This window comes from Zonotrichia albicollis, chromosome 2 (assembly GCF_047830755.1).
Source record: "Zonotrichia albicollis isolate bZonAlb1 chromosome 2, bZonAlb1.hap1, whole genome shotgun sequence".
In the NCBI taxonomy this organism is placed as follows: Eukaryota; Metazoa; Chordata; class Aves; order Passeriformes; family Passerellidae; genus Zonotrichia; species Zonotrichia albicollis.
Genome location: NC_133820.1, coordinates 76,296,104 through 76,315,399, shown reverse-complemented (window position 1 = coordinate 76,315,399; position 19,296 = coordinate 76,296,104). Strand labels below are relative to the sequence as shown.

General features: G+C 38.6%; 1 protein-coding gene across 16 annotated transcripts in view; it reads left to right on the top strand.

Moving 5' to 3' along the window:
* Positions 1-19,296, top strand: part of PCDH9 (protocadherin 9) — a 689,424-nt gene that overhangs the window by 170,930 nt on the left and 499,198 nt on the right. For 2 of the 16 annotated variants that reach the window (XM_014270986.3, XM_014270989.3), the window contains one exon: positions 13,900-14,068. The exons of 13 other annotated variants lie outside the window; for them this stretch is intronic. In XM_014270986.3, coding sequence (XP_014126461.2) covers positions 13,900-13,920 — 21 coding nt within the window. In that variant the 3' untranslated portion in view covers positions 13,921-14,068. Of the gene's footprint in view, positions 1-13,899; positions 15,405-19,296 lie in introns of those variants that run through there. One more of the 16 variants, XM_074535509.1, reaches the window with a different exon arrangement.

Here is a 19,296-nt window from a genome sequence, read left to right as displayed (position 1 = left end):
CATCATTTTTTTAGGTTTTTCTTTTATTTAACTCCATATCTTTAATTGCCAGATAGCATTTTTTGTGATGATAAGTGATGAAAAGAGTGAGTCCCACTAGTGGCCACTACCTACAGCTGGTGCCCAGTTCACATTCTAATCCATCCTAGCAAGTGGTGGCTTGTGTTCATTTATGTAAAATTGCCATTGTATTTCAAACTTTGTATTCTAGTAAGATATGCTTCTTTAGAGAATGTTTAGAATAAGAGTCACAAAATCTTGTGTTTTAAAAAGAAAGGAGAGAAGCTTTTAAGTTTTTTTAAAGCAACTTTTTTCAGAGTGAAAGCAAACCACACACACATCAAGAAAGCAGAGTATGATAGACATTAAGAAAAACACGTACTATTTCTCTATTCTTTTAACAGATAGTTTGAAAATGTCATATAAAGGCTATGTTGTTCTTTTCATATTACCTAGAAAATCTCAGCAATGCCTAGACAGCAGGAAGAAAATATTCATAGATTGTTATATTATAGTCACAGTTCTCATTTCCTAAAATGCACAGCTACTGTGTCATTTTAAGATTTAGAAGTCACTGCATTTATGTTTTAATGATCAATGGCAGCTCTTGATCTGAGTCATTAATGAGATTTTGACTGCATCTGCATTTAAAACTTGGGTATTCTGCAATGGAGAAAGTATGCTTGGAAAATGAGATTTCTGTCATGGTAATAATAAGTTTTACATGCTCAAGCTGAGAGGATTCACTCTCACGAATCCTGTCCTCTACCCTATGGAAGGTTACACAGTAAAATTTTCTGTTGAATAGGGAGGGCAGAGGGAAAGCTCTTGCTACTATTTCCAATGGAGCCCTTTGTTCTACAGGCACATGGGAAATGGCCCCTATTTGAATGAAGGGACCACTCTTCTTCTTCTTCTATGTTGAGAGTAAAGTAGTAGGAAAAGTGTCCTCAAAGTGAAATGTGATTTTATACCTCGATTATTTATTAAAATGCTTTTACTTTCTTTGAGGGCAGCAGAACACCTTGAGAATGACAGATTGAGTGTGTATGGTGTCACTTGGGGGATGTTTAATATATTGCCATAGATATTTGGGTACAGGTAAACTAATTTTAAAAATAGCAAATAATGGCCTTCTTAACAACAAAAAGACAGAATTTTCCAAATTACAAGTTGGTGAATATATCAAAAAAACCCCAGAGTGAATGATGATTGTTTTATTGTAAAAGTGTTTCAATGTTGTATTTAGACCTGTTGAAAAAGTAGTTGGTATAGGTGCCTCACTGATTCCTTTATAAAAAGCCACATATTTTTCAGGGAATCACTACATATAGTCTAAATAGACCAACAGCTGTTTCAAAGCCAAAATACTGCCCATTAAGACATTAGAGAAGTAGCTTGGAACAGCTATAGATTATTTTCAGAATGGTAGGACCAGCCTAGCACTTCAAATGCCCTTCTTGAATCAAAACCAAGTCTGTAAACTGCCCAAGACTTTAGAAGACAATGGTAGAGAAGTAGCACACTGCAAAATAACCAATGAACTAAATGCTAATATTTTCTTTTCGACAACATACACCTGCTACTGATTTTTGTTAAGGCCGAGAGTCACAATCTGAACCACTGTTTTAGAAAAGATTGTTAAAAACGTATGAAGTTATGAATAAAGGTTGTCCTGTAGGCTATTCATTATTTGGAGTTAACTGTATGGGAATTTGGTTGGAATGAACAATTTAATAGAAGATACTACTTCTAATTTGGCCATAGTAATTAAGGAGAATGCGAGATAAGGTTGACAAGATCAATAACATCTTTTTATTTTCTCTGTCAAAAATTGTCCACTACTGATTAAAATTATTTCTCAGCCCTGTTTGTCCTATACAAATCTTCAATAAGGCCAAATGCCAGCTCTCAGGTCTTCAGCCATCATCTCATTTACAGCAGACAGCTTATCCTTTTGCTTTTGACTTACTATGTGGCAATTGCAGCCTGTGTTAGCACTTAGGAATTGCAGAACTTAATAACTAATCAGAATTATATAATTTTACACAAATAGCTACAATACCAACAGATTAATTCACTTGGAATACTTATGACTACATGATTCTGATTCTCAGTTCTTTTAGAGCTTGAGTGGAGGACAGAATATCTATACCCCAAATATACCTTCCCTCCAAATGCTGAAAAAAATCAGACTGTAACATGCTTAGGACTCTCTATTCCTTCATCCCGTGTTAGAACTTTTCAGAATGAGAATAATTTAGGCGTGAAAAATCCTTTAAGACAATTGAGTTTTACTTTTATGCCAGCACTGCTAAGTCCATCACTAAGCCATGTCTGTACGGGCCACAACTGCCTGTCTTAAATACCTCCAGGAACGGTGACTCAACAACTTTCCTGGGCAGCCCATTTAAGTGCTTGACAACCTTTACTCTGAGATATTTTCCTAGTATCCTCCCCCAGCACAATTTGAGGCCATTTTCTCTTATCCTATTGCTTTTTACCTGGGAGAAGAGAACAGCTTCTACTCGGCTACAGCATCTTCTCAGGTGCTTGTAGAGAGTACAAGTTCACCCCTGAACCTCCTTTTTAATAGTCTAAACAACCTTGGTGCCCTCAGCTGTTCCCTGTAAGACTTGGGCTTCAGACTCTTCACCAGATTCATTGCCCTTCTCTGTACACCCTCCAGCACCTCAATGTCCTTGTGGTGAGAGGCCCAAAACTGAACACAAGATTTGAGGTGTGGCCGCACCAGTGCCGAGTACTGGAGGACAATCACTGCCCTGCTCCTGCTGGCCACACTGTTGCTGATATAGGCCAGGGTGCCATTGGTCCTCTTGGCCACCTGGGCACAACCAGCACCTCAGGTTCTTTTTTGTTGGGCAGATTTCCAGCCATCCACCCACAAAACAGTAGGGCTGAATGAGATTATTGTGAACCAAGTGCAGAACACATCACTTTGCCATATTTAACTTCATGCAATTCACTTAAACTCAGGGATCCAACCTTTCTACATCCCTCTGCTGAGCCTTCCTACCCTCCAACAGGAAACACTCCCACCAACTTAGTATTGTCTGCAAACTTACTAAAAATGTGACAATAGTGTCCACTTTCATCCATCTCTGGATAAATAATTGTCTGCTTTGTACTTTGAGATCTTTTGGAAGAAATGAATGAGCTGGAAAAAAAAATGTTCTTATGTCTGAACACTGACAGTTTGGGAGATTAGAAGGGAAATGAAGAAGGATAGTTCAAGAGAGAACTCCAGTTACCATGAACTAAGAATCCACAGAATTTCATGAACTAAGGAAAAGAGTGATCCCACAGTGGTTTATAAAAGTGGCTCAGAGATTGTTTTGCATTTTTGTAATTCCTTTTTACTAGCAATTTTAATCTCAGGGGAAACAAAAACCCAAGATATTCTTATGTAATTGTCCACTGCATGGCAGAAAGATGACCACTCTGTAATACCCCTTATAATATTAGAACTTCCCCTTATAAACCTAAAACTTCCAAAACTGACCTTCCGGGATTAATGTAAAAGGATTTAGAATTTTAAATTTAAAATTATTAAAAAATTGAAAGTTATGCATGCGTAAACTACTGGCTAAGAGCAAAAATCAACAATTTCAGGCCTCATCCTACAAACACCTCACTTGAGTAATCGCTTGCTTATATTTAAGTAGTGAATATCATTGGATTAATTATATGGATGAGGGTTGTACATCTGGACCCTTGTTCTCCTTGGAATCCTGAATAGAGGCTGGTTTTGATACATGAGTGGTTTTGTGCAAGCCATTACAAATCTGATATTACCTATATCTTAATACTGGAAATTTTTAATGTGGACAAAGGGAATAGTAACAGCTTCTGTTCTGTGCAGTAACGCCCAGAGGTAAATTTATGCTAGGACAATAAAAGCAGAGAATCTGTTATTATCTTTGCTAATGCTGGGACTCTGTGGTTTATTTTAGGATTTCTTTTTTAAAGGCATGGGTGCATAAACCATACCATATACAAATGTTAAGTGAAAGTTACATTTATAACTATAGTTAGGTATTAGTTATGTTTAGACTTAATATTATGTATGTTTAAGCTTTTCTGATTTCCTAACTATTTTCATGGAAATGTGGTTTGCATTCTCATGAAAACTACAGAGTAAAAAAAGCTGTACTTTGCCGTTGGTGTCTTCCAACCACACCATTCCTGATTGAAATGTCTAAGAAAAAAAGGAGCTTTTCAGCCTTAGGGAAACCAATTCAAAACCATTAAGCATAGCTCAATCTCTGCACTGAACAGAAAAAAATCACTTTTGGATTGAGGATAAAGTGTCGTGTATGCCAAATCTCAAATAAGGTATTGAGAAAGCTACATGCAAGCCTGTGAGCTCTGCATAGCACTGAATATTATTTTCTTTGATAAATAGATAAAGCGGTAATAGATTGGAGAGCATAAAACTCAGAAGGCCTTTATTTTAGGAAGGTCTCTTAGTTTCACCTTTACTGCTGAAACCTGACTTGTAATTAGGTAAGTGAAAGTCCAGGTTTAGAAGGTTCACTTTTTAGAAGAACTGAATGGGTCTTATAACATTCTGCACATTAATTTGTGTCTTTTAAAATAGGCACAAATTCTCTTTTCTGTTTTTAAAAGACATTTGCCATAATGGAAGCAGATGGAATGGCATTCACTGGTATTTCTTCCAAAGCTCATTATCAAGTATACAGTGGCAGAAAACAAAAATAAGTGCCCTACAGGACACAAAACAAAACAAAGGGCCCCTTTAACTAAAATGCTGAAATCTATCCCATCCATATTTCATTCCATGAACATTTCTGTCTAATCTAATTGACTTAAATTTTCAAGATAAAATTGTTTTAATGGTAAAAGAAGTGTATTTGTCTATATCAGACACAATTCATAACAAAAGAACACAGACCTAATACAAGATATGGGGGGGAAAAAGGTAAAAATATGTTGTTTAGCTTCACTATGCAAAACAGGAAGATAGCATGCATTGCGTAACTTGATTGACGTAATATGGGAAACCTAGTTTTACATAACCATAATGAGACATTTTATCTTTTGTTTTAATAGATGGGTGACATTTCTTTTTCTTTGCTAAGAAGGGGAAAGCATATTTGCTAGAATGGTTTACAGCAAATGTATTAGAAATGATTCTTGACTTCAGGGCATGCTTTTTAAGTGGTGACAATATTCAGAACAGAGGACTGGCAGACTTGAAAAGGGAGCATAAACATCCAGGTGAAAACTTTTTGTAAATTTTTGTTGCAAAATAATGATCATTTAGGTAAATCTGCTCTTCCTGATCAGGTGGTCTCCTACTTCTTTTCAAAATATGAGTTTTGAAGAAGGAAGAAAATTTAAAACTAGATGAGTTTTAGTAAAATAAAATTGGCAAAATATGGCTGAAAATACAGTATTTGTGCATAATTTGGGTATTTCTTTTATTTAGGTTGTACTTAAAAAATACAATGCACTATTTTGCTCATAGATGCCTTTCAGATTAAAGGTATTTCCTTGTTTCATGGTGAAGGAATTGTAATCAATGAGAATTAAGTATTAAAAATTTGAAAGGTGAAGAACAATAAACATACTAATTATTTGGAGTTGGTGTTTGTAAATTTTCAAAGATTGGAAAAAACTTCTCATATTCCTGTAGACTGGAAAGTATTCATGCTTTTTATTGTCACACATAATATAGGATCCATTTCTTCTAGACTTTAAAAATTAAATTCCTTACTGTTGCTATCCAGCTCCTCCTCTTTTGCTATTGAATGTTGTACTACAATAGCATATTTATGCCTGAGTGTCCTCAGTACATGTCCTGTGGATTGAACTCAGCCTAAAACCAGTCTTGCAAACTAACTGTAAACCCTCAGGCATATCTAAACCATATGGTGAGTGCAATGTGGATGTCCCAAATGTTTTGTTTATCTCGGCTGTTTGAGGGGCCTGGGAGGCTTGGAGGTGGCTCGGAGGTGGCTTGGAGGTGGTTTTGACGCAGCTCGCGTATCAAAGGACAAGAAGAGGTTTCAGTTTTTCTTTCTGGTTTTATGTTTATTAATTGTTTATCTAAAAGATGTTCTTTCAGCTGAACAAAGATTTGCTCAGTAGTCAGTTATGGGCACACTGTCTCTCTCTGGGGTAGGCACTTATCTTTATACTCATTGTGACGTGTACAATATTTATCATTTTTTTCTAATACCATCTATTCTCATTGCTGGGTGCACTCTTAGTAATAACTAATCTAAGAGTGCTACTGTGGCTAAAGAAGATGGAGGAGAAGAGGAAGAAGAAGGAGGGTAGGACACACCCCAATTCTTCTATTTTGCTCTTCTAAACCTTCTTGTACATAAATCTTAAACTCTGTTTCTTACTTTCTAATTAGCTAATCTTTCTACTTTTCACTCTGGTGAGGCTCTCTTATCTTCATAAAGGTGTCGTCTTCCGTGTAGGGTCAAAGTCTTGCCACCAGACACTTCTGGCTACATTCCAGGACTCCCGGGCCCCCCAAGGGTGGTTCCGGGGGCCCTGCATCCCAGGACTCAAATCCTGGGATCCCACATCTCCCCCTTCTGTTTGCACTAAGAAAACTTCTTTTATCACTCGATTTATGGCATCTGGGACGACATGGATGAGGACTAGGAGAACTATTACAACATAAAACTTTAAACTATTAAAACATAAAATCTTACTCTTAAAATTCTTCTCTAAATGGGAGAAATGTCAAAGAAATCTGCTCTTAAAATTCTTCTCCAAATGGGAGAAATGTCAAAGAAAAATCTACTAGCTGATCAATATATGATCTTTTGTCAGTTTTTCTTGTAATAGGTAAATTTATCTTATTGCCTATTGCAATTCAAGATCTTAAGGAGAAAACTCTCCAGAGTCTTTCGTTCTTATACAGAAATATTCAAGACCCCAAAGAGAAAACTTCTTCAGAGTCTTTCGTTTCTCTTGTTTCTCTTCTGAGTTGTCTTTTGCAGTCTGAGTCTCGACTTTTGTCTGAGTATTCGTTTCTTCTTATATCTTGTTGAGGAAAAGGCATGTCGTGCACTTCGGTCATTCTCTCACGAGTGGCGCTGTCACCGGCCTCCGTGGCTGGGAGCTATGAACACAGCTGCCTCTCATTCAGCTGATTGTTGCTGTTTGCAAGCTTACTTGAGACTGGGGTTACTTGTTTTTTGATTCAACTGACAATAGGGTTAGAACACACACGCCTCCCCGGGAGGGGAGAGGCTTGGGACTCCGAGGGTTTTTACTAAAGGCACCAAGTCTGGAGAGGGCCCCTCCTCGCCTGAGACGTCACCGTGGGTCTGGCCCGCCTTTGCTCGCGCTCTTTACTCTGCGCATGCGTGTTTTCTGAGCTGCCTTCTGTCTCTCTCGAGGTAATTTTTTCTTCTCTCTTTTTATTCTGCTTCTGAATTTTCCTTCTTCGGTCTGCTCCTGACTGTCTCTTCTTCTTCCGACGCTGTGTGTGTGTGTGGCTTTATGTCGGTGTGTGCGGCCGTCTCCGCTGGCACCCGCGCTCGCTGCGACTCGCTCTGGGTTTTTTGCGTCACAACCGCGCGCCTCTTGCGTCTCGGCAGCCTTTTTGGGATTGCGCAATTTTTTCTATTCCGCTGCCCATGTCGGACGCTCCTGCTGCGCTGGCATGTGACTTCTGCCCCGGGTTCTTGCGAGTTTTGCTCGCCGCGCGCGTTTCTGCTACTTTGCCGGCCCCCGGGGCCGCTGCACCCCCCGGCTTTGAGCTTAGCAAAGCTGTATCTGAACACGCGTCTCTTGTTTTTCTTTCAGCCGCGCTCCCCGCCTGCTCTGCCGCTGCTTGGCTGCGAGAAAGCGCCTCTCCTGGTCTCTCTTCTCTCCCTTCTTGCTCTTCTTCTGCTCTTGAGTCTTCTACGCTCTTTGGACTTTCAGGACGCTTTTTGGGAGTTTCTCAGGGTTTTTGGGTTTTGGAACCGGGTATTTTAATAATATTTCTTGCTCTTTTTTCTCTAAGAGCATTTCCCCCTGGCTTCTTAAGGCTAGAGCTAATCTTTTCTGGAGTCTTGCTCTTCCTTGTTTTGAGGGTCCCCCCCCGGACGTCTGCTGCGTCTCGGGGGTCTTCTTTCCTGGCCTTTTAAGGCCAGAGCTAATTAATTTTTTTTTTTTGTGTATGTTTGTTTCACACCTTATAAGGTGGACAAAGTTTCCCGTTGTTCCTGGGAAGGTGTGCCCCCATGTTCTTATTTTTCAGGCTTTCTTACCAAATCTGGTGTCAGAGCAGTCTGGACGTCTCGATCTGTCCAGCAGATCACGAGAAGTGGACCCAGGGCGCCTTCTGGTTCCAGTCCGGGCTGTTCTGCTACGATTGTCTTCGGCAGAAACTGAGAGGTGGAATTCTCAGTGACTGCTGTTTTTTTTTTTTTTTTTTTTTTTTTTTGCAGTCTCTGTTAGCTTTTTGTTTTCTTCTTCTCTCTCTTTTTCTTCAGGGCTTTGAAGGTGGTGGTGGTGCCCCCCCCCGAAAGGTTGTGGTGGTCAGAGCTCACCCAGTGGAAGCCAAATGTCCGGTTTATCTCCCCGAAAGGTTTTGTGGTGGTTTCTTGCCCACCCAGGGACGCCAAGTGTCTTGTTTATCTCGGCTGTTTGAGGGGCCCGGAGGTGGCCCGGAGGTGGCCCGGAGGTGGCCTTGACGCAGCCCGCGTATCAAAGGACAAGAAGAGGTTTCAGTTCTTCTTTCTGGTTTTATGTTTATTAATTGTTTATCTAAAAGATGTTCTTTCAGCTGAACAAAGATCCGCTCAGCAGTCAGCCATGGGCACACTGTCTCTCTCCGGGGCAGGCACCTATCTTTATACTCATTGTGACGTGTACAATATTTATCATTTTTCTCCAATACCATCTATTCTCATTGCTGGGTGCACTCTCAGTAATAACTAATCTAAGAGTGCCACCGTGGCCAAAGAAGATGGAGGAGAAGAGGAAGAAGAAGGAGGGCAGGACACACCCCAATTCTTCTATCTTGCTCCTCTAAACCCCCCTGTACATAAATCCTAAACTCTGTTTCTTACCTTCTAATTAGCTAATCTTTCTACTTTTCACCCCGGTGAGGCCCTCTTATCTTCATAAAGGTGTCGTCTCCCGTGTAGGGTCAAAGTCTTGCCACCAGACACTTCTGGCTACATTCCAGGACTCCCGGGCCCCCCAAGGGTGGTCCCGGGGGCCCTGCATCCCAGGACTCAAATCCTGGGATCCCACATCAAAGACAACACAAATATCTAATCTGCATGGTATTTTGTAGCATTGTGCGTGATATACCAGCTCAATTTCAGAGAGCTAGAACATTACCCATTTTTTGCTACTTTAATATTTTTATCCTAAAATCGAAAAAAGAGAAAATAATTATGGACTATGTTTTGTTAGTGAGGCATGCATATGAAAGTTCAGGAAAATAGTCAGTGCCAAAGCAGTGTACTAATATATACAGTCCCAATTCATAGAATCACACAACAGCCCAGGTTGGAAGGGACCTTCAAAGATCTAGCTTTTTGTGGGAAGGAGAACTTTGATGAGATTATCTGGCAACCTGCCACAGTGAATCTTGAAAACTTAATGGGATGGAAGTTGGGGCAGAGAAGGAGACAAAACACGGCACATTTTTCTGTGTGGTAGCTAGTCACATCTTAGCTCAGTTGGGGCTGCCTTTCTTCCTTCAGGTGTTATCCCTTGGTATCTTCACAGTCTCCCTATGGTGTCCAGTTTGTAAGCACTGTCTGAATTCAACTTCTTTTGAAGGCCTGTACAGCCCCCCAGCTGGCCCTATGAGCACAGCTGCTCTCTGTGCCTCCACCCCCAATATCTTCACTTACTTTTAGTTACTCCCAAAACCTCACAGAATTTAGCAGGTATTTTGCTGGCTACATAGGTAGGTACTAAAACGTTTTCTTCCTGCCTCCATCCCTTCCAGCTTTGAGAATGTAATGAAATTTATAACAGAGGGAGGAATACCTGTTTAAGAATGATGTTCAAAATCTGTGATCCTGCTTCTATCAAGCATTTCTTACACCCTGTTTTTGGTTCGGTTTTCACTTAACACATCTGATCTGAGAAGTTCTTTTATGCTTATGCCTATTATTGTTTACCTGCACTGAAAACTTTCATATAGAAAAAAAAATAGGTAAAGAAAAAGCTAATGAGTTAGAAAAGAAACAGTGTAATAACAAAAATGGGAACAAAAATACTTTATCTCTCTGAGCAGCCAGGCAGGCAGAAAGGAGAAAAATGTGGTAAGTAAGCTGTGGAGAATAGGAAGTTTAAAAACTAAAGTGCCTCTATTTTAGAGAAACTGCATATGTTTTCCAGCTGCACGATGGGAAGCAAGATGTCAGTAGCATGGCTGGAGGTTAAGATAGGGCTGGAAGACAGTTGGGGCACACAGAATCAATTGTATAGCTGTCACAGCAAAAATTTATTTGGTTCTGCATCTAGAAGTTTCACAGTTGCTCCAAACACATGCACAATGCTATATAGCTTACAACAATTGACAATGGGTGACAAATCTAGTTGGCTAACTGGAATGGAGTGGAATACAATAGAGCATAAGACAATTATTCTGCAAAAGGGAAACCCAAAATCCTAATATTAAGATTTTATAGGAGATACTAAGATAGTGGGGTAGGACTGGGATAATAGTAATTAGAACAGAATAGTTATTCATTATAACACAGCCTCCCACAAGACTGCCCAGATGTCTCAAGAGAAAATGCCAACATATGAAGCAAAGAAAAGAACAAAATAATCAGACAGCAAGAGATGGGAATATTCACTTAGAGGGAACTTTTCTCCAAATTATTTTTTAAATTATTTTCTTTTAAATCATGAAATATGGCACATAACTTCTCTTTCAAAACCTTTTAACAGTTAGTTAGCATAAAATTCCCAAGAATATCACAAGTTGTATGTGCCAAGTCCTTCTTTGAGCCTTGGTAAGGTCTTGACATCAGTGACATCCTGTGGCATTGAATTCCATAATCTAATTATGTGCTGCATTAAAAAGTATGTTCTTTTATCATATTTGGAGCTGCTGCTTTTCACTTTCACTTAGTGTCCTTTTGTTCTTGAATTATGATACGCAGGACTACAGAAGCTCCTGATCTATTTTCTTTTTGCCACTTACCATTTTTATACTTTCATCATATCCCTCCTTATTCATCTTTTATTTTTTTTTCTTAAGGTTAACAATTCCAGTTTTTTCAGTCTTTTCATATGAAGGCTTGTCTATGTGCCTAATTATCACAATCAGTCTATTCTGAATACCTTCTAATTCAGTAATATCTTTTTGTGATGGGGTGACCAGTACTTCACACTATTTCAGAGAAGGGAAAATTATTGATTCATATAATGACATATTTTCTTTCTTTCTTATTCTTCACCTCATTTTCTTCTGTATTTGAAAATTTTATGTGCTTTTTTGACAGCAGCTGCTCATCAAGCAGGGCTCTTCTTTGAGCTGTCTGCAGTGAGACCCAGGTGTTTTTCCTAAAATAGTGCTAGTGAGATCTCTGATAAAACAAATAATCTGTTACACATTTAGATTTCTTTGCTTTGTTTTCGGTTGGTTTGTTTGTTTGTTTGGTGGTTTGTTGGTTTTCTGGTGGTTTTTTAAGATGGCCACCCATCTCCCTGAGTCAATTTTCTCTCAGATTTCCTGTCTTATTTAGACTTGGTTAATAATATTTCCTTGTTATTTGTCATGGTTTGACCCGGAAGGAGTGGGAATTCTGGGAAGCTGTGGTCAAACCAATGAAGGTTTTGGGTTTCATACTGACACCTGGTGTAGCCAGTGGGGTTTGGACACACCTCCGAGAATACACAGGGGTTAAAAGCAGGGCACTGCCCTGGCATTTCCTCTTTTTGGACATCGCGGCCGAGGAGTTCAGACCTCTCTCCCTCGCCCGGCCCGCTGCTGCTGGGCGGGGGAGGGGCCAGCCATGCGGTGAGGCCTGGGGCCTGGACAGTGATGGGCTTGAGGGGGCTTCGGGGGGGCTCCAAGGATGGAAGGGTGGGGGAGCCCCAAGAGACATCGGGCAGCCAGCTCCCCTTCCCCCCCCCAGGAGAGCAGCCAGCTCCCCTTCCCCCCCCCCCGGAGAGAGAGAGCCGGCGGCACCGAATGTGATGGCAGCCAGCCAGGAGGAGAAGGGGGGAGAGAGAGAGAGCCCAGCCGGCCGCAGCAGCAGCACGTGTGGGAGTATCATCTCCTCCCAGGACAGACAGAGACTGAAAACTTTTAACCCTTTCCTGCATGATTGGGGCCTTGCGAAAATGCTAATCCTCCTCGAAGCTGAATAAGAAGGGAGATGAGAGATGATATGAGATAAGGACCTTGGCCCGGAGTTTGTGGAGATGATTGGATGGGGAGAGATGATTTGGAGTGGCCTTTGGGCTGGACGTTTTCTTGTAGCCATGGACTCAGTTGTTCCTGTGACACAGACTGCATTTAGGGGGAGGCAGTGCCTCAAAACCAGGAGGGTTCATTTGTGAGGACCCCCCGGCCCCAGGGGGTTGGAAATATATGGGGGGGACAGTTGTCCCAAAAGCAGAGACTGTGCCTTTTTGGAGTGAGACAAGGCATCCTTGAAAGACCACCCTAAAAGCAGCTCTGGCCATGTCTCGGTGGTGAGAGCACTGAGCATGGAAGGAACATGTCACAAGCGGCAAATGGACTTTCCGGGCGGTGCCAAAGTGACAAAGAAGCATCCGGGATTTCACTGTTTCCAGGAAAAGCCTATGGAACAAGAAGGACTCCTTTTCCTCTCCATGAACTGCAGTTTGAGTATACTAACGTGTGGGGCCAAGGCTGAGCAGTTGGTATTTTTGAGAGAATGTATTGGATTGGGAAAGTTAGGGAGTGGGGAGGAGGAAAAGTGGTTTTTGTAAGGTTTTCAATTTTTTTTCTTTTCCTTATAGTCTTTCCTATTTTTTTTTTTTTTCCTGTAGTTTTAGGTAATAAAGTGTTATTTATGTTTAAGTTGGAGCCTGTTTTGCTTATTCCTGGTCACATCTCACAGCAGACACCAGGGTGAGGCATTTTCATGGGGGCACTGGCTCTGTGCCAGGCTCAAACCATGACATTATTTCTAAATTTTGCCAAGTTGCTGTTCACTTTTTTTTTGACATTACTTAATACATTTTGAGCACTTGGTCCTTGTATGGTGCCTTGAAGCACCCTGCCATTGAGGTTTTGCTATAGTGAAAATTGACAGTATGTATTTTTTGTTTTTTTTAATCTTTGAGAAAACTTTTGCTTCATTTTGCATCCTATCCCAAAATTACTTAGCCTCTGACTTGAGATGGAGACTGAATCTCTTGAGCTGAACATTGTTCTCACCACATTTATTCAATTACACTAACAAGGTCAAGAGCCAAGTTGCCTTCACAATTAAAGCTAAATATTTGAGAGACAACTATCCTATTTGCAACCACAAGAATGGAAATTAAGGACAGAAAATGGAAAACTAATTAATTCATCATGTTGGGCAGACACGTTCAAAACCAAGATGGGAGCAAGCTTTTAACACAGCAGTTCTGAGAATTGTCTTGGTGATAATCCTAAAACCCAGGATATTAATCATTGCAAATAGGCAGGAATATATGAGTCTACTTGTTACACCTCAGACTTTGTGTGAAAATAAGGAAAAAGCACACTAGTGGTATGGTCTAGACTGCTGTTAATTTTCAAGACTTTCTTTCACAATCTGATATGAACCAAGATATTTTAGGATTTGAAATATCTAAAGTTCTTGTTGGAAAGGGGAAGGGCAAACTTATTTTGAGGCTTTATACGTCCTGACCTCCCCTAGGCCTGCTTATTTCCTGGTATCTCTCTCTCTTTCTCTCAAGTGTTCTCCATCCTCTCCCTGAGAGAGTCTATGTGTGCTTCACCAACCCTGACTGCCTACAGTATGCAACAGAGCTCACCACCTTTCTGCACCAAGAAGATTGCTTGCACAGAGAAGGCTCCTCAGACTGCTTGGGACACCTTGCACAGATGCATGCCACTGCCTTGAACTCAGAATGGACACTAAAAGAGATCCTGAACATATTGGTGGGAAATGTGATCAGACACCTGCAACTCAGACCCTACCTGTTTGGTAAAGGACCTATAAGGAAAGCTAGAACATCTTGTGATATTCCCATAGTGTTATCTGACATAAATCCTGTATTTTCCATACTGTAATCCACCCAATCCTAATCCAAACTATTCTGGGTGGAGCAGAGGTTGACACCAGTTAACAGAGACAACAGGGATCAAGTATTTAATTTGTGAGCAAGCCTATGAAAACGTTAGTAACTCCTCAATAACTAGTGCTGGTGCCTGATAAGCTGAGAGGACAGAACATGAAATATAATCTATGTCTATCTATGGACCAATTTTACATACATATCTATATATATATATATATATATGCACACATATATATCTATGTGTATAAGAGTATTTATACTACATATATTCTTTTTCCTTTAGCAAGCTGCTTTGATACAGTAAAATATAGGATGCAGAATTATAGGAGAGTAACAGAAAAAGTTGCCACTGTGACCTTTTTGTTAATTCATAGCAACACAAAAAGTACCAGTAAAATATAGCACAATCGAAAATTTAGAGTTTCTCATTTGAAGGAAGAATAGGAAGAAAACTCGGTGCTCTCACTAAATTGTTGAAGGTTCTAAAATACCACAGGGCTTGTGCAAAATAAGACAGTGACAGAAATGGACCATAAAATGTATAGTCGCACCTATTAGTGAATATATTGTTATATTAATGGCACTTCTGCATCAAATATAAGAATAGAAACAATACTGTGTGTAATTTAGTTAATTTAGAGGGAAAAAATTATAGCAAAAGTATGAGCTCACTGCAACAATTCAAAGCTGAATGCTTTTCACAATAGATTTGCAAAATAAGCAGCCACCTAATAAAAAGTTATGTCAGTTTTTACAGTTTGCCTACCAAACCTAAGAAAATAGCATTAAATGATTGGCAGTGGAGTTTTGTGGAAACAATACACATGGAAAACAGTGACAATACTGTGCCTGGTGCTGGCTTCATACTGAAAATATCTGTGCTTTGCAGTTGCTGTGGAGTAATATATCTCTTGAAATGTGTGTACATTCAAGTAGTATTAAGAGATAAATATATGCCTTTTCAATGGTGCTTTTTCATTTGGGAGAATGTCACAGAATACTTTTCAGCACCTCTGGGAAGCTGTTACTCACTATGCAAAGCCTGTATCCCACTATTTTTCGTGTAAACCCATAATGATAAAATATATCAATAAATAAGTATTTAAATGCTGTCTGAAATAAACCTGTATCATCACTGTAACAATTCAGGGAAGAATCTGTACTTCTTTCTTTTTGGGATTTTTTTTTCTTTTTTCTCTTCAACCTATATAAGAATTGATTTGAATATATTTAGATTTTCCCATTTTCAGACAAGCCTCTTGTTTCTCTACTTTCCTTAAAAGGCTGTGCATCCTCCTACGTTCCCCAGTGTAGCAGGATAAGAGACACTGCATTTTCCAAATAGAATGTTTTAATACTTTCCATCCTTCCATGTTGTTAGTCCCAAGTAATGATTTCTTTCTAGGGAGTGGTATCAATAGTTATTACTTTAATGTGCAAGATGGTAAGTGAAATATCACAATGGGAATAAACTGTCAAGGATGATATTTGCTAAAATACTTGCTTATTTGATAGGTCCAGTTTCATCCTGAAATCTGTGACAAGAAAAACATCAAGTTTGAATCACAGGAGTTTATGTACCTACTGAGAGAAGGATTGGGTGGTGTGGTTTTGGTACCTCTACATTTCAATTTCATATAAAACAAAATGCAATTATGTTTTTTTTTTTCCTTTAGGCTAAGTAAACTAATAGAATTATGAGGCACAAAAGGTAATATTTCTGAATTTAGGCTTATTTTTCTTTTTTTCCCTTTTTTTTACCTGAAGTTTACAGCCATAGAAGTATATGTGTAAGATACTCTGCTGTCCTATACTTGACCAGGAACTTGATTAAGGGGCAATTTGGTGCTGTTGTTACTGGGGATTTTCCACATATACACAATCAGAGAGACATAAATATATGCATTTTTTCTATTTAGATCTTACAATATCACTTGAAAATCATAACAGCAAAAACCAACAGGAATTCTGTTTTTATTAAAGAGGAGTTCAGATTTCATCCAAGTATGACAAAAATACTGTTGAAAACCTGTTCTTTGTGAACACTCTCAAATCACTTGGTATTTTGCTTTTTTTGTCTTGTTTTGTTTCAGTTTGGTTTTTTGTTTTGTTTTCTTTATGACAGCACTCTATTTTTCAAAGACATTGACTTTTTCCTGACACTTTTAATTATGCTTTTTTATGGTCCTTAAACCATCCAGTCAAATCTCTCCGAGCAGAAATATATATGGTTCCCAGAAGAAAACAGCTGAAAACTTTAAAGCTAGATGGACAGATAAATTAATTATTACATTAACTTCAAATATTGTTTTCCATACCAATGTGACTTTGAGAAATGGAGAATCTATCAAATCAAGTATTTGACAGGTGACATATAAGGTATCATGTCATTTATCTGTTAGACAAGAAAATGCTCTTCTAGCTGAATCTTAATAAAAGAAACTTCTGTCTCCATACTTAGAAAGATTTCACAAAATACTTGGATCATACCTATGCACAAGATGTCTGCATTATTTCCTTTCATATCAGGTATTCTTTTAAGTATACTGGTGTATCATTAACAACCCATAAACATCAGCAGGTATATGAATCTGTCCATTCATAGAAATTGACTTGTGAAAACATAACTCTCAGAGTGCATCCTTTGAATTTTCCCAACTGGTATGGAACCCAAGGCTGAATCAGTGGAAATACTTAATCTTTTCCTTCCTATCAAAATTAAATACAGTATTGCAAACTTTTGTGTTGTATTCTCAAGCTCTTACTGATCATTTATTGTAAAGCCATACCAAAAAAGAACGTAAATAAAATTCAAAATGTTCTCTAGCCTGAAGATGCCAAAGTTGTATTTATCTCCATAGTTCTGTAAAAGCCTTATTCTACTGAATGAAGAATATTTTTATTTTAAAGGCAAGTCTTTAGTAGGAAACTTAATACAAGTTACCTACCTTGTCATTTGAAATAAATGGTAGCTGTGATAGCTTCACTCATTGACTTGTTTTTAGTTGTTCATCTGGTTTTTTTAAATTTCAGATTTTATTGATTTTGAACAGTGAAATCAGATTGGCCTTTAACTTTTAGGTTCCAATTCATATCCCATTAATCAGGTATAACATAGTTCTGTTCATGCAATAGTAAGTTAGAGCTGCGGGCGACAGAGGGAGAAGAAGATCCCCAAAGAGAAAAGCAATAGAGTTTATACTTTAAATTTTAAAAAATATATCAGTTCAATTGGCTTCCTTTTATAGCTTTAAAACTATGTGTATTTTCAAGGTACTGACTTTATTTTTCCTAGGCTAGTTTTAAGGAAGCAATTAAGGATTTAAAGTACAGACAGAAGTGTTGATCATAGTTACATCATAGCTTGCTGTTACACAATACACTTTTTCTCACCATAAGACCAAAAAAACTTGAACCACCACCCCCACCCCCCAAAAGACATAGTACTTATTTTAAAAAAGAGACAACTGGTAAAGAAACTTGCTAATCCTGTGCCTAACTGTAAAAGAATTTTAATGTAGCAGTAGCTAGTTTGCATGCAAACATCTCTGAACCACCTGGTAAATTTTAGCCCAATGATTGAAGGTTTTTTCATAACATTTACTGAGAAATATGAGATTTAAAGCAGTGTATGTTATATAAGTTCTTCGCACCTCCCAGGATTTGGTAGTTCCAAGTAAGTAGGTCTATCATGAATGTCAGTCAGTATGCCTTAATACAGATTCAGTTTGAAATACTTGTACTGAAAACCTGCTTGCACATGTCTTCTGTCATTCCATGTCCTGTGCTTCTCCTTAGATGATCCGTTCATAGAAATTGCTGTGTGGGAAGCAGATCTGATTGGGATGGACAAACAGTGTTGTATTAAGTAAAACTAGTTCCCCTTATATTAATTGAACTTTAGATGTATATGAATTAATAGTAATTGTTATATATATAGGGTTTTTTAATTTTAGTGAACCACATATAGAAATGCCTGACTTCTTTCAAAGTAATTCTTTGAGTGCTTGTGTCAGCTAAAGATTTTCTTGCACACTTAAAATAGATATTTGGTCTTTATATTATGTTGTTTGTGAGATCATCAACATGTAGCCTGCTAATGGAAATCCAAGATAAAATTTATACTTATATTTAAGACTGCATCATAGTCTTTTCCCTACTCTGGGTACATAACTCACTCATTTTTTCATGCTATTGTATTCAACTATACATTGTTTTCATCTTGCCTCCGAAGTTTTATCAAAATTGCATGCATTCAAATTGCAACTGAGGCAGAAAAAATTTCTTGTTTTTCTGTCTCTCATCACCTTATCTCATTTACCATTCTTTAAATAAATAATTTGATAGTTGATTCATATTTTGCTTAAGCCTTTTATTATGGCTTGGTTGAAGGAGAGGCTTTCAGAAGCTAAGTTTGAATATCTGGACTGCAGCTCTCCTTATGTTGAATTAGGATACATAATTTATGGCCATATATTAGTTGTGATATATGGAAACAAATAGTTTAATATTGTTCTGATACAAAAAGAATTTAGTGATTTCTTAGATGATTGAGTTTGTGTGTGAGAGATGATAAACTAAGCAAAATCAACAATATGCCAGGAAATCCTTCAGATATTTACAGTATAAGCTTTTCTGTGTCCCAGGAGATCAAAAGAAAAGTATGTGGGTGGTGCACTTACCTACTTCTCATCTTGAGGCTTACCAAAGTGGTTGTCAGCGGAAGATTTGTATTGAGCCAATCAGGCATCCAGTATTAAGCAAAATGCATGATCTTTGTCCCCTTGGTAACAGTTGTGTTTAGCAGAACGCAAAATGTGTTGCTCTAAATCATTGCTCTAATTGGCACCTTTGTTGACAGTCTCAAAAGAAAGGTCAAGATGTGGTTAGGCGTGGGACTGATGTACTGTCTTACTCACAGTTGCAGCCTCCTTGGCTGAATGCAGCAATTTATTGAGCAGGCATTTGCTTTTTAAATTCTGTGGATATTTTAGTAAATTCCATTAGTAGATACTATTTGCATTTAATCTTCTTTAATTTTTTTTTCTTTTT